Source organism: Atractosteus spatula, chromosome 5 (assembly GCF_055471065.1).
Source record: "Atractosteus spatula isolate fAtrSpa1 chromosome 5, fAtrSpa1.hap1, whole genome shotgun sequence".
Taxonomy (NCBI): domain Eukaryota; kingdom Metazoa; phylum Chordata; class Actinopteri; order Semionotiformes; family Lepisosteidae; genus Atractosteus; species Atractosteus spatula.
The window spans coordinates 58,962,223-58,978,753 of NC_142710.1; the positions used below are offsets into that span (position 1 = coordinate 58,962,223).

The 16,531-nt window shown below is 36.1% G+C and overlaps 1 protein-coding gene across 1 annotated transcript in view; it reads left to right on the forward strand.

The window, feature by feature from the left end:
- Positions 1–5,525: 5,525 nt before the first annotated feature.
- Positions 5,526–16,531, forward strand: part of grip2b (glutamate receptor interacting protein 2b) — a 159,223-nt gene continuing 148,217 nt past the window's right edge. Inside the window, exon 1 of the mRNA XM_088917300.1 lies at positions 5,526–5,727. Within this exon, the coding sequence (XP_088773426.1) occupies positions 5,592–5,727 (136 nt within the window). The 5' untranslated portion in view covers positions 5,526–5,591. The remainder of the gene's footprint in view (positions 5,728–16,531) is intronic.

A 16,531-nucleotide genomic window follows, 5' to 3' on the forward strand; every position in this document is an offset into this window, starting at 1 on the left:
TTTTCCTTTCTACCTAGCAAATGCCAAGTTTATTCCCCCCAAAATGCCATTATACATGTATTTACAGTACTGTAAATTGAATTCAGTTCTTTCTCTTTCAGAACATTGCTCTGAATTATATGTAATTTACTTGGCTTCTTGTTAATTTACATGACTCATTTGAAGTATTAACAGCACAATGTGTTCCAAAGGGTTTCACTAGAACTCAGATTATTCAAATAAATAGGTGACTGCTGTGGATGTAGTACTTGCATATTGTGCTTTAAAGTGTTTGTGGGCTTGCAGTTCAAATTTTGTATTTGGTGGCAGTATGACTTAATTCTCTGGACATATAATCATCTTTTCAAAATGCTGCTTAGTTCTGCATATAAATTATTTTTTAAGTGCATCATTATTTTGTGACCATTGAAATAATTGTTATATTGAAGAGAAGTAAATACTGCTCTGAGTCAGTGAGTGGGGCCAAAATAATAATGCGAAATTTGATTAGAGAAATCTGTGAGGCAATGGAGAGCAGTCTTAGCCCTGAAAATAATTACTGTATACTGCTGTGTCCCCGATTCAATGGGCATGGGTCTCACATTTTCTGCAACCTTGTTTTTCTTCTTTCTTCTTTGAAACGTATTTGTTCGCTCTGTGGTACAGATCAGTGCTCATGCTCTTTAATCATTGATGTTCACAAAATGTCCAGGTAACATACAGTATACCTGAAACCATTACATCCCTCCATCAGCAACATTTACAATAATCTGTGCACTTTATCTCCTTTCTAGGAGAGAAATTTGAATGCCGTATGGCTGAATGTTTTGTAGCTCAAGATTTTCTTTCATTTGTCTACCTTTATTTTGTTCCGGCTTGGTTCAGAAATACATACTGTACACTCTTTTCCTCCTCCCAAATTAAATTCCTCCTCTAAAGACAGTGGTATTGGTATTTTACAGGAAGGACTTGGCTTCTCTAAAATCAGCTAATTTCCTGTCAGGGTTCCAAAGTTATAACCTTGTTCACGATAAAATGATTTTCATACTCCAGAGCATACCACAGTAGGATATGTGATTTAATGGGATTGGGTCAGGGGATTCACCCAAAAGAGATGTGCAAATACAGTCCCATTCTTTATGTGTCTCATAAATTCAGTGAGTTCCCTCATCCCAAGTGATTAATGCAGCGTTAGTCTTTTTATTGTTCATGATGCAGATCAATGGAATGGATAGACCACTGGCAATGACTCACAGAGGAATGGTAAACTCTTCATCTTCTAGCAGGAGTTACTGTGAATAAGCTTCTTCATCATGGATCGAATGCCTGTAATGAAAATGATTTTTTATATAACTTTGATATACTGTATAAAGTGAATTGCCATCATGTGTGCATTTGTCAATGCCTGTTTACTTATGCAGATGATTGAGTGTTGTTTAATTATGCTAAAGTGCTTGTAACAGCTGTGGGCAATATGAGGATTTGTTAAAAAGAAACCTGTTAATTAGCTACTTTCTTAAGGATATTTTGCACTTACCAAAAAGTGTAATTTTCTGTCATACTGTCCTACACAAACATTTAAGAATGTTTGTGTAGGATAGTCTACGATAGTTTGTTTTGGTGTTTGTGTGTGTTCATGTCTTGTTTGATCTAATTCTGCAGATTCTGAGTGAGGACAACAAAGGATATGCAGTTTATACAGTTTAGCATAAAGACGAGGCATCTTTTGGGGAGGGGGTAACTTTTTAACCTATAATGGGTCTGGCAGTGACACTTGAATGAATACTGTTACGTCCTGCCTGGCGGCTAGGCTATGGATGGAGCTGGGAGTGTTTCATCGGCTGGTTACATCACCACCTCCTGCTGTTGCCCTGGAAAAGGAGCACCAGGAGTCACAGAGCACCTGGAACTGGTTTCAAGCTTCAACCCGGCCAGGTGCGTTGCTCAATAAAGACTTGGATCTTACAGTCCTCAGAGTTCCATCATTTTGCTTTGGCGCTGAGCCCTTTGAGCCTGGTTTCTGTGTCTCCCCTGCCTGATATGCCAGTCTGTTCTCTTGTTCCCGTCAATCTGGCATACTCTCTCGGATCACTTTAGCCTGGTATGGATTCCTATCAGTCTGGTATGCTCTCTTGGATTCTCTCGGACCTCTGTCAGTCTAATTTGGATCCTCATGTGCCCGGTATTGCTTCTCAGATGCCTGTCAGCTTGGTGTTCTGCCTCTGAGTCCTTACCTCCCTGCATCTTTCTGGATCAGAACTTGGATGGATCAGCTGAACTCAAACCCTGAAGTTGCGTCTCAGTGTGGTCAGAGCTTCCATGGTTCACTGGTTGGGCATGACTCTGCGTCTTCCTGTTTGCGTGGCTGCTCAGTGCTTTCAAGCGCTGTCAGCCTGCCTCTGTCCTGCCTGTCCTGGGCTTAAATATTCTGGTGCTGATGGAAGAGAAAACCTGGTAACAGAGCAATTACCCAAGGGAATCTAGTCAATCTGCCTTTATTGATGAAATCTGATCTTTTGTTTCTGGAAATGTGAATACACAGAAATGTATCCTGTGTTTCGTTCAGTGAGAAAGGTAATAGTAGTGCACCCATTAGGTCAGCTGCTCTTAAATGTATCTTAATTTGCCATTTTCAGCCAATTAAAATATAATTATTCCATTACCAAGAATACAAATACAGTATGCCCCGAACCATATGGGATTCCCTCTTTTGTGAGGGAACTGTTGTCCTGCATTGTGGAAAATGTTGATTAAATCAATTATTTTTCAAGCACGTTGCATTAACAAGAGGTTATCATATATTGTTTAACTTTGTCTTTAGAGGTCCAGCGTGATATTGAAGTTCACTTTTTTAAATGTTACAGAAAAAACAAATCTACAGAATTTTAGTGTGGTAAAACAGTTCTCTTTTTAAAATCATAATCTGTAACTATTTCTAAATTTGTAAATAAATTTGAATGTCATTTTTAAGTTTCCGATCTGAAACGAACAAAATCGCAACCTGATAAAATGAAGCTTGAGTTCAAAGCATTTTATTGTTCTTAAATGCAGGCCACTGTCGCATATTGTATAGCCCCAAATCCTGAATCAGCTGTTTGCATTTTCTGTAACTTGATACACGTTTGAATTTGCATGATTGCTGACTTGAAAAATCTTGGAAGAAATGCTTAAGGCTTCTTACTTATTGGGGACTGTTCCTAAACTTTCCACCTGAATAAAAGTTGTCTTCATTTTTGTGCTGAAATTGACTTACTGGGCATAAATTACAGCAAAATCTGGAATTAATGCTTTGAGTTACAGTACATTTACTTAAATCAGAAAAAAACAGCATTAAGTACTTTTAATTAAAAAGAGACGGTAAAACTGCTGATCGTTTCAATATTATGTGTTATATTACAGTTTGTAGAATTATGCATCAGTTTTCTTCTAAAACTGAAACTTTTTAAAAAAAGAATGACAAAGAATTGATAGTCTAGTATTTTTTTGGAACAGGCAGTTTCTTGAACTTTTTCTGTGTTCTTTCCACTCCAAAAATCTGTATCCCCCGTACTGAAATCTGTGTGCTCTGCATACATAGTGAAGCCTGGGGACACAGAACGCCGTGCTCATAGAGAAGGCTAATTAGCCACAGCATCATCCTGCTTTGTGCTGTTTAGTCCCTGCTGAGACCGGGACTGGAGAAGCTGAGGCTGAGGGATAACGGACTTAAAAAGGAAATATGCTGTATACTGTATGTACTCTATGTGGGGCTCTGTCACTTTAACAAGAGCCGCCTTGTGACAAGATGTATGCAGTGTGTCTTACCAGAGCACACACAAACACACAAGGCCAGATAAAGAGACCTGTGCAAGGGCAAGGGCAACAGCCACAATGGAAACCTGAGCTTACTGTGTTTGGGCAAAGCCCATTATGTTGACAGGCAAAGCTATTAATTACTCATTGTATTTTTAATTAGTTTTTCTCACAGTTATTGTATTACTGCATAATGGCGTAATCTTAAAAACACAGACGTTGAAAATATTATATGGTGTAACAGACGGATCTAACAATTGGCAGTAGAAATGTAATGCAAGACAATGACAGTGAATTAGAAATACAGTGCAAGGAGTGTCGTGGTTAACTACTGGTGCAAGATTACAGTATAGCAAACTTGAAGAGCAAGCAGGCAGTTTTAAAAAGGAGTTCAGTAAAGGGTGCTTGAGATCTGATACATAAATATTGCCCACTGTAGAATATCATAGCTCTTTTTCAGGAAGAGAAAATGTGTCTGTGTATGTGCAGCCCTTTCCAGCTCCGGCCTCATTTGGACTTCTTTACTTTAAATCACTGTGGCTTAGTGCTCTGGCAGATCAGTGTCCTGGTGCCAGAGCTTTAATCTCTGGACATGCTGAGGGGTAACTATTATGTACAAATGATGCCACAAACCCCATAAGATTAGCAGTGGTTTTTCCTGTATCACTTTTACTTTTGTTTTTTTGATATCTGTGGGAGGTATGCCGCCTCCTCAGTTGGGGCAAAAATGACAGCAGTGACTAATTAGCCAGTAATTCCCAGCATCTAGGGAATTACCACTGAATCGTCCAAAACAGAGGGAATTACTACTGTACAGATTAAAGGCTGTATTTCAGCAGTAATAAGCTTCTTGGTTTGTTCTTCCACTAAATAAAATCCACATCTTAACTCTCGAAGGCACCTTAAAGATTATATTGTACAGGTTAGACCTTTAGATGTCACTTATAATTGCTACAAGCGGCAAGATGACCTTAAAATTACATTTTGCCCAGGGTACAGGACTGCAACATATCTTAAAAAGCAATCAAATTAGCCCTGGTGTAATTTAGTGTTATTAAAAGTGTGTCATTTGCCATATACATCCTGTATTATCTTTGTTGCATGATTTTTATTTTTGTTGTAAAGCAATGAAGAAAACATAATGAAAAAAATATTTGCATGCAATAATTCATACGATAGGGCTAAGCAATTTTCCCTACTTGTCTTACAGTTCTTCAGCAGAAAAAGAGTCTTACATTTGCGCCCAGACTTGGTAGCACATGACAGTACCTTTTTCTTTTGTTTTGTTTCCTTGAAGAAAGTCTCTAAGATTCTGCATCCCAAGATACAAAAACAGAGCGCACACAAAAGCACACTTTTTTTTCAATATTGTATGGGTGGGATAAGTTCTGTACGAATAATCATTCCACTTGTGGGAAATGTGCAGTATATCAGTACTTTGTCACATGCTCAGTCTGACATTTATGAGTTAATATACTGTATGAGGTTCTGTTCTAACACAAAGATTGCCCTTAATTCAGGCTCCTTGCCTGACCTAGACACTGAGAGTTATTAGTTAATATACAGTAACTCACCAGCGAGGGACAAAGAGAGCGAGAAAAGAGAGAGTGGGGAGGTGGGGAGAGAGAGAGAGGAGGGGTGTTGGCCTCTAGAGATCTTAAAAAGCTGTGGGCTGATCTTGCTGCTGAAGAAGCGATGGGAAAAGTCTTTACAGCAAGACAGTCTTTTTATTAGCTCACAGGAACCAGGCTTGCTCTCCACTCTGTTTTCCCTCACATCCAGGGAAGGAAAGTTGAAGACGCGTTACAGCAGAGGGCAGAATGGACAAAGTCAGTCGGGTCTTCAAGACAGTAAAGAGGACGTCGCGGAGAAAAAGGGAGAAGGGATCCCAGGAAGAAGATGATAGTCCAGAGACCTGCGAGGAAGGCTTGTGCTCCTTAAGTCTGTGCATCAGTGGTAAAGACAAGAAACTTTTCAATTAACTATTAACCAATTCACTGTCACTTGCAGCTATTCACTCAGGAATTTTCTGCCTTGTCATTTGCAATTTAGAATTAAACTTTCACACAGTTCCGAGGCATGTGCAATTGGAGTTTTTCCTTTTTTTGTTTTGTTCTATGTCCAGTTTTATTTTTTTTGCTTGCTCTTCCAAGCCAAACGGTGTTGAGGATATACCCTTTTTTTTCTCCTACTCCTTACAATGCCTCTCTAGAAACATTAATATGACAAAGTCAGCCTAGTCCCTAACTGTGTGCAGTTATGTTTTTTTTATTGTTATTTTGAAACAAAATGAAGAGAAAGGTGTTAGTTAAAATGGTAATATCTTTTTTTTAAAGGAAAGGGGATTTTAGTTATTCTCTCTGGGGATTACTTAAGAGAAGCTAAAGCTGCTGCAGAATTGCTCAAAATGCTTAGCTTTTAGGCTCTCAGTATCTCCAAAGGAAAAAAAAAAAGTTTTTTTTTTCAATCTGAATTAAATGCATTTATCATGATAGAGCCTGCAACTGCATTTTCCTGCCAGTGAAAATACACATTAGTGGATTATTTTATATAATATATTTCTGATGATTTTATGATAATTTGTACAGAATCTTGGGTAAACAGCTTAGGTTACAACATACTTTGGTACTGTAGGTGTACAGTACCAACAATATTCCTCAAACTCTATTATGTTCTCTCCTGTGACCTGTGATCACAACAGTAAAGGTGTCTGTGAGTATTTGACAGAATTATAGAAGGTTTTTGTGTGACAGAATATCTCTTTGAAAAAACAAACAGAACATTTAGTATTTTCACGTTGCTTAATATAATATTTACAAAAGGCTCAGAAACATATACTGCAACTGCTGTTTTCATCCAGGGTAAAGTCAATTTATTTTCTTTCAAGATTTTTTTTTCTATTATTTTTATAGCTAAATAAAAACAGGAACATTGAATCATGATCCTGCAAATCTGAGTTCTATACTATAAAAACATGAATACTAAAAACAGAGGTCATGTGCATAAGCTTTATACATAGTTGAAGTCTCATAACTTTAAAAATGTGACAACAGCACAAAACACTTGCAAGAATAATTTGGATCATGAATAGATTTGAAATGTGTAAAAATTACAATGTCAGATGTGGCTTACACTTATAATGGATACCCATAAAGAATGTCAGCCAGGGATAACTTGTTTTAATATAATGAAATGTGAAAAGTAAAGTTACACCATGGTGACATGCGGAAATGCTAGCCTCTTTGAGTCTGCACATTAGAGGAAAATGATCATTCCTTGGGCTTATTCTTATTTCTTTGCCTGGCCATGTGGGAAGTATTATGCTCTAGCTTATCTGTAGATTAATATGAAGTTTTACAGTATGCCTTCCAGCAAAGTTTAGTGTACCATAATTTCCCTGATAAATGGAAAAAAATTGCATAAGATGCACAGTGTCATTTTTGTCAGTTTCTAAACAGAGATAAATCAAAAACAAAAAAATAGATTTAATGGTTGTGCTGTCATTGATGTAGTATTTATACTGCAGACATTAACCGAGGATCAAAAGTTCTGTACTCTTGAGGTTTAGATTATGGAGAACCTGCTGTACGTCAAAGTGTTTTATAGAGATAAAGATCACCACTGTTTATACTGATTCATCACTACTTTCCAGATACAGTATTTCCGAACTTTGCATTTTTGAAGAAATTGAGATTAATTCTCGATAGAGCAATATTTTCCCTTTGATGATAATTTATAATTAGTCATTACTATTCAACATACTGTAATAGCAACCTACAATGAATGATGAATGTTGTTTTCTTTTAGTCCTTTTCTTTTTTTTGGTTTTTAAAAAAATTTGAATAGTTATTCTGAACAGTCTTTAAAACTTGAGGTGTTGGATTCCATAAAAGTAAAAATATGAAATTATTTTATTTTACGTCATTACAAAAGTGTAGACTGTATTGTTTGCCAAAAAAAAAACCCTATATTAAATACTATCTGTGCTTTGTGACTTAAGTAAAAGTCTCCTTCACCCCTGTGCACTTAATAGTTAATCTGACCTTAGTGAGGATGAAGGTTATTGACAATATGCACATCTTTCAAAATGTGCTTCATGTCTCTCACTTCCAGCATAGAGTCCAAGCAGGCGTACAACTGTGAAGGATCAAGGGCTGACAGCTCACATGGCCCAATAGCATGAGTACCCAGCCAGCAGAAGAGGTCCCTAGTGCATGATTCCCCATCTGGCTTCAATCCATTGGGCTCTATGGGCACTTGGCCAGCTGTGTGTCACTATTCTGGGAGCTCCTGTTAACAGATGGAAAGTGGCACATTCCACCCTAGGTTATAGGGCTGCCCTGTGGATGAGCATACATATTTTAATCATTGTTATAGATATTTTATAAATATTTAATGACTGAAACACTGGAGTAGTAACATCTAATAGCTGGATATCCCATGGTCTTTTTTGTAGCATCTTTCTTATTCCAGCCTTGAGCCTACTTTCTGGAGTTTTTGGTTCTTCTGTCTGTATTTGATTGGGTGGAATGTCATGCTGTTAGAGGGTTTCTTATTTCTAATGAATTTAATATACTTCATGCATCATACATGGCGAGTACACCTTCACCAAATGAGACCTCTCAAATATCCCACGTTCTAAATTGTGCAAGTAGGTTTGAGATACTGTATAGAATATCAGGCATCAAGAATGCCAAGATCACAGAAGTTAACTCAAGACACATTTCTGTTGTGACACTGTTTAGATTTGAAATCAAGACACGTGAAACTTTACTTTCTTTAGTAGTGTTTGGTAGTGTTTTTGTTACTTTCTGTTTAAATAAGATTTTTTATTTTTTTCCCCAATCAGGGTTTCTGCAGATATTGTTAAAACTTTGTAGCTAAACTAAGAGTGTCAGTATTAATATAATATTCCTGTATTCTTGATTCCTAAGCTTTTTTAACAAAATAAATCTCACGTTATTAATTGATGAGTGTTACGCTGCCAGTGACTTTCCTGAACACTTTGATTTTATCAGTTACTTTTTAACAAATCTTCGTGCTCTGCTGACATATTCTGACATATAATGCAAAACAGTAGTGTCACTGCTCATTGTTTTTCTTTCTTCTATCCATCATTTCTGGTGTGGTGCAAAAACAGAGAAAAAGACTGAGGAATTTAATTTGAAGTCTCTTGTGTTCTTAAAATGTTCATTTCTAGTTTTGTGACATTACTTAGTAATTGTAATATTACTCATTTGTTGCTGATAAAGATGAAGCAATGCTTTTTGACAGTTTGCCCAGCATGGCTGTATGAAAAAATAAATCATTCTCACTTTCATAGATGAGACGTTTCAGAGACATAAGAAGAATGGGCAGGGAATATTTTTCCAGCAGGATATACAGTAACTAAGAATGTAACCATACAGGTGAGAGTAGGCTGTTTGTCTCCTCTTCCACAACTGTTTGTTAGTAGCCTGATGATTCAATTAAATTCAATTATATCCATGTCCTCTCCATTGATTCTGCATCATATGTTTCCTACACCCACAGCCAGAGAAGCTACTGCGCGTACAGTACCATTTAAATGTATTATGAGGTAAAACAACAAGAAATAAAAAGCTACAAAACTGTTACAGTGTACCATGTATTTTATTTTTGTTCTTTTTGGAATTATTTTATTTGAAGTGACTACACTTTAATCTGAAAATTAAAGTGGTGGCTTTGTATAAAAATTTGTGTTGGGTTCTCCACCTAGAAATTAGTAAAGAATTTTAAAGTAAAGGACTGGGTGATCCCATTGACTTTTTTGAAGCCCTCAAACCAAATTTCAGTTTTCTTTGTGAAATTGAATCTTTCCCGAATTTTTGTCCATCCATATTTCTATTCATAACTATCATTCTGTATGTTTTCATGAAGCAGTATGAAAAGCAAAAATAGCAAACCATTAAATAGAGTAGCTCAAAGTGTACTTTATTTAGAATTTAATAGAATAAAAGGACTATGGCCTGAATCAATGTTATGTTTGGAGTAATAGAAAACATACAGCCTGTGTGAGCGAAGTGCTAAATATTTAGCTTTTCACCAGCCCAGAGGGGTGTGATGAAATCTGTGCTGACACAGTATGACAGTGCTTCTGGTTTCTGTCAATTTAAAAGGAGGTCAAATGTTTTCTGTGCAGAACTCAGCGAGTTCTTAACTCTCTCCAAGCAGCCAACCTGACCAAATTATTGAGTGGAAGGCTTGGTTCATGTAAATCTTTACTCTTTCTAATAAACCTGACAACCAAGTCTATTCCACTGCTCTTTTCTCTTGAGCACCTCTTGCCAGATGTTGTTACCTGAAGTGTACTGTAGTTACCCCATTCAAAGAATTTGGGAGTTAATTTATTTTTGCTTATCGTGCTTATTTCTGTTTTGTAGAATTCTGAAATAGTTGTTTTTACTGTTGTATGCATAACTTACATTTAAAGTGAATATGTAACTTTTGAACCTTACTACAGCATGTAATCTGTCCTCATGGCTAAACAGGCGCACTGTGGGTTTTGAAGTTTATGCAGAATTAATAGTTGTCCCAGAACTCTTAAATTTAACTTTTAACTGCATATTTCTTATACCACTGGGTTGAGTAAAAGTGAGAATGTTTGATCTTCTCAAAATTGTCTTATGTTTCTAAAAAAGAAAGATTGTATTGTTTGCGTCAAACTTTTCTTCATGATACACCTGTCTTGGATTTATCATTGTTATCAATATGCAATCAAGCTAGCAATGGCACTGTCTGAGAAAAGAAAAATTAAGGACTTCAGCAAGCTGTAAATGAAATGGTAGTGGGGTTGGAATGATTTCATTCAATTGTTGCAGAGATGTCTTCACAAAGGTGAGACACTTTACTATACACTGTACTATTTTAGTTCACAATAACTATTTAGAGTGTCAGTAGTGCCGACAATGCTGTATAATTTAATAACATTCCCTATGAATTCCTGATGCATTTTGTAATAAACTGAACTTTATTACTGTACATGCGTTTTTTATTTCCCTGCATCTATAAGAAATAAAAAAAAAGTTTGTAACATTTTAAAGAAGTACAAAATGTTTACAATTCAAGCTAGTTTTATTTTTTCTGTCACCTTGAGTTTAATTCCTTTTAATTTAAAAGTGTAAAATAATTGTTCCAGTAGCTGTTCTAAAGGCCTTTCCTACTGGATAATGAATAATAGAACTTAATTTATTTTGAAAGGGCTCTAATTAAATAATTAAGAATCTGGTTCAAAATTATAGGCAGAATGGTCACTCACCCATTATTTCTTTCTATTAATATATATATATATTTTACTTTACTGAATAATTACAGTATGATCATATTCATGGTATTTGTGCAGCTGTTTTGTAGCTTTTTATTTTTAATGTTGGTACCAATAAAATAACTGTGACAGACTGTGGGTGTATAGAACATTTTACAAAATGATGTTGAGGTTGATCATTTCTGCGGTGTTTCATTTTTTTTACCATTGTTGCAAATGACAAGTCTCACAGGGTCTGTTTGATGTAATGTTTATGTACCAAGAATATACTGTGTTGACTTGCAGTGTTTGAAGCCCGTATTTCAGTTGACAAGTTTGTCAAGACAACTAAATTGTTTACAGGTCTAAATTGAGATACTGGGGAGTCACTGAAAGATACTGTTCAACATCTCAACATACTGCAGAAGTTCCATACAAGTTTCGATAAGAACAACTATAAATTCATCCCAACTTCACAACGCCATAATTTGTCTTCCAGTATTTTCCAGGTTATGTCACTGTTGATGTGAGAAAAAGTTTTAGGGCCCAATATATTAATGGATTGTGCAAATTTTACATTTCAAAACCTGTTGCACATGGTTCTATTATGCTGGCTGGCATGTTAAACAAGTGCTGCATGGTTTTACTAAAAGTATGGGGTAATTCATCTTGCAAAGTCATTTATTGCATGTTCACTGAAACAATCCTGTTAATTTTCTTAAATATTTATGTGAGACACAATAAAGCGGATAGTTCTTACAACAATTACTCAATTGTACAAATTTGATGAGAGGTTTGGAAAGCACATCTTACTGTGGTGTGAACAGTAATACTTTAAAGTGCCAAGTGGGAAACATACTGTCCTCTTTCCATATGGCTGCTGTACTGTATGTGGAGAAAAGAGCTACAGTATATGTTTTTCTTATTTTTGGGCATGTGTCCTTGTTCTTTTGCTTTTAGTAAACAAAGTCTCAGAGTAAGTATGTTATTATCTTTACAACTCAGTTGGCAGCTTCTTATAACCAAAAGTAAAATGAAGCGTCTCGTTAAGCAATCCCTGCATCATACATCAAACTGCCAGAGTGTACAATAATGCAATTGCACAGCACTGCCTTGGTAGACTCTTTTTTGCATGTGGTTCAGCACTCTAGAATGAGCACCATATGCTAGGATTCTGCCACCCACATTTCAGCTTTTAAAACTTTATAATTGTCAAGGTAATGTAATGTAACACATTGTAATAACAACCTTTTTAATGTTTTAAATTTCACGTTTTTTTCATTCAGTTCAGTTCTAGCATGAGTTGTTTTCTTATTTCAATGGTCATAATTACTGCATGGGCAATAAATGAAAAATGAGAACTGGCAAGCAATGAGAGAATGCATTTGTATAATTTTTCAAACACATTACTGTATATAGTTTTATATAATGAAGATGTCTTTTTTCCTCTTGAACTTTGGACTCTATTAAATGAAAGAATCAATACCTCAAATGACATTTTTACCTCATGACTCCATGGAGACTATTTTTCTGTCTAAAGTAAAATACATATTAATTTGCTAAGATTTCTTAAAAGTGAAACAACATTTCATAGAAGGGAGAATGCTTAAGTCCAGTTTTAATTTAGCCTGATTAAAACAGGGAAATTACAGCAATTTTGATTCCTAGTCCATTGCTCTGAATCTCTAACCTTTTCTGTTGCTGAAAAGTGTATGAATTTCAGATTTTTTTAATGCTGTTTTGTAAAATGTGAACAAACCAATTAGAAAAAATTACAAAATTAAACTAGTCATGTTTGTTTAGTCTTCAGTGACAAGAAGTAATTCTATAACTTTGTGTGAAAAGATGAGAGCACTTATATCTGCAATAAATTCACAATGTTCTTATCTTTAAAATGCTTTTTATAGCAGGTGCTTTGAGAATACATTGAACACACGTGACATAGGTAATTGTATTATGGTTAATATTTGTCATCAGCAAATCTAGTGTGAAAACTAGATTAAGTATGAAAGTCAAAGGCTAGGAGTCGGTGGCTGTTGTTGGAATCATGTCTTTGATGCATGCTTTTACCAGATTGCAGGTGTTGTCTTCTGGAATTCTAATTATTCTTGTAGATTCTAGACAAGTGTGTACCTCTTCAGTGGTCTCTGAGCCACACTCTACGGCCCAGCTTATCCCCCAAATGTCCGATAGGGCTCATGTCTGGTGAACTGGATATTTGCAGAACTGTAAATGTCACATTCAGATCTCGTAAGAAAGCATTACTTTATGAGAACATGTTGCTTGCTACGGTCTCAGGGGCTCGATCAATGTAGCGACTAGACAGTCCTGCCCAGAACATCACACTTTGACCTCCCCATCAATCTTGACAGGTTGCATTTGACAGTAACATCTTGCAAGGTTAGAATTTCCTGGCTGTAAATGTCCTAGGCAGTAATATAATATCTTAACTTAACTTAACTCTTAACTTAATCCAGCCTCCAACATGCCAATGGCACCAAGACGTTGTTTTCTTGGTAAGTAAGACATATTGGTTCCTTGTTTTTTTCTTTCTTGATTTTATCACAGTCAATCACAAATGATCAATTAACCAAAATGTAATCACAGGCTGTCAATCAAAATCCAAAATCTGTCTTCCTAAAAATATGCATTCATAAAAAGTTATATGTTTCTTTTGATGCCCAGTATATTATATTAACTTAGAATATATTATACAGTGCCCTCCAAATTTATGGCACAGGAAAGTTAAAACTTATTCTTCTTTGGCGTCAAGCAATATGTATCTACAGTATGTTTATGAGATTATGCATGGAGTTACCCAAAAATAAAACATTATACTGTACTCATATCATGAGATTAATATCAAATTCATGAATAGCCAAAATGACAGGTTTGACCTTCCCAATAGCTTTGAAGGGCACTGAAGATGTATTTCAGCTCATAGGAGAGCTTACAACAATACTGTTGTACTCTATTCTCCAAAAGAAAAAAAAAATGCCATTGCATTGTCATTGAGCTCATGAAAAGAGTCAATTATTTTATGATTTGCTTATACCAGCATTTCACAAGACTGCATTGTTTCTTCTGCTCTAATTGTACTTCAAATCTTAGAACATATATTATAAATATCATTTGACCACATGCAGGTACAGTGTATTGGCAGTAAAGTATTATTTATCCTTGTTGCTTCTTTAAATGCTATTATTTTTTCCTACTAATGCTTGCTGCTCTGACTTGGCATTTAGTTTCATTCAGTCTATGATATGCTAAGAAGCCTGCCTGGGTCTCCATGCCAGGATTTGGCCTGGGCTGCCTGTGGGTGGTTGCATTTAAATATGTCCCCAATGACTGATGGTCCTAAAGTGTGTTAAATAGATGGTTGAAATAATTAGTGGTGTAAGCTGTGGTTGATACTTAGCTGGCAGCTATATAACCCTGGCAGGTGTGAGCCTGCCCAGTACCTGGTAGGGAGACCTCCTGTGAAATGAGGTCATTAAAGTCCATGGTCATTAAAGGGGAACGGCAATACTATTTTTAAATTTCGGGGTTAGAAAGAATCAACGTTAATGACTGCAATAAAGGTAAAATTAATACAGTAGCTTGTAAAACCTACAATTTCCATCACAAAATAGACACAATTTCTAGGTATGCACACTGTCCAGTGAGGTGAAACTGCTCTATGACATTGTAAACAAGCAGATTTGTGAATACATCTCTTTTAATCCAATGGAAATATTGCTCTCGAGTTCAAGACAGTTTTGCTGATAAATGGAACATACTTGTTAACTCTGCATGCAGATCAGATTGGAAACTTTCTGCAGGGAAATACAGGTATTTGCTGCATAACCTGTACTTAATATGGTCGTACAGGTACACCGCATTAGTTATTACAGTGACTAGCGAGCAGGAAGGGCCACATCACGTTGCAATTCATGCCAGGGGTTTACGACAACATGGCGACTTACAGTACTGTCACAAAGTTTACGATTTTGTGCTTAATTCTAAATTTGTCAAATTTTTCTGTGTCGTTAATGAATTTATTTTGTTACCAAGATTTAGTGACTGGTCTGAGAAATCGGGACTGCAGTTCCCCTTTAAAAATCCCAGGGCGTTTTCTCAAAAAGAGGAGGGGTACTACCCCATTGTCCTGGCCAAATCTCCCCTTGGCCTTTACCAAGCATGGCCTCCTAATAATCCCCATCTATGAATTGGCTTCATCACTCTGTTCTCCTCCCCACTTAGAGCTGGTGTGTGGTGAGCGTTCTGCGTCCATCATCCAGGTGGGGGTGCATATTGGTGGTGGAGGGGAGTCCTCATTACCTGTAAAGCGCTTTGGGTGGAGTGTCCTGAAATGCACTATATAAGTGTAAAGATTTATAATTAATTATTTATTTGTTTTTGTGGGGTCCTTGTGGTTACAGTATGTTCTGTTTATTGCAGGAGAGCTGGGTGCTTCTAGCCCACTGTCAGACCTCAAAAGACCTTTCATTTTTTATTTTAATGGCACTGCATGATAGGGACAGAGCCCATCTCTGCTGGTTTTGGTTCTGACTATAAACCTGAATATTTTGCCTAAAAAAAAAAATTCCTAATGCAAGCATACACTTTTAACCTCTGTTACTCTTATGCAAGCACCCGTATTTAACATTACAATATATTTATTTCCTAGTAAGAAGGCAAATCTTACGTAACAAAAATCAAAAATAGCTAACCATGGGATCATCAACTAGTAGGTACTACTGTACAGTACATATGTACTGTATCTTATGGACTTCAAGTGATTCCCAACAGTGAATGATTAATGACAAATAAGATGTAATTGAGATGACACAAACATAGAGTAATAGCAGTAATACACCACAGGTTTTCTGCCTCTGAAAAGCTAGCCTTGAGCATGGTCTCCTCAAAATTAGGAAATTAGGTTTTTGCTACCATTTTAAATTCAATCCTTCACTGAAACGCTTGTAGTTTTTATTTCTTTTCCTTTGAATAGTGCTCTAAATGCCAAATTATTTTTCAGCAGGAAATATTTCAAAGAATCTCAGTTCAGCTCTATTTTTCTTTCAACTTGTATGTCGATCCTTGCATGGCACATGGTAAAGAAGGGAGCAATCTGCTATAGTGGCATTTCACATTCGTCACAGCAGTTTGTGAAATATTTAATTTCATTTAAATTTAAACTTTGAATTTCTAACCAGATTTAAAGGCTGAACATTTATTCCCATTAATTTACAATCAACCAAAAATAAATTAGAATTAAAATTAAATTAGTCATTTTGTAGATGCTTTTATCCAAAGCGACTTACAGAGACATGGGGGGTGGGGAGTGAGGGAATATGCATCAAACGCAGCTGCCGCTGACTCTCTTACAATGAGTTCTCCGTTGCTCATCTCATTAAAACATGTTTCAGAGTTTTTATTAATTTTTCTGTGAGAGATGCTTAGTTGATGCTGGCTTATTCCTAAAAAAAACACATTTTTAAATGGGAATATTGCAAG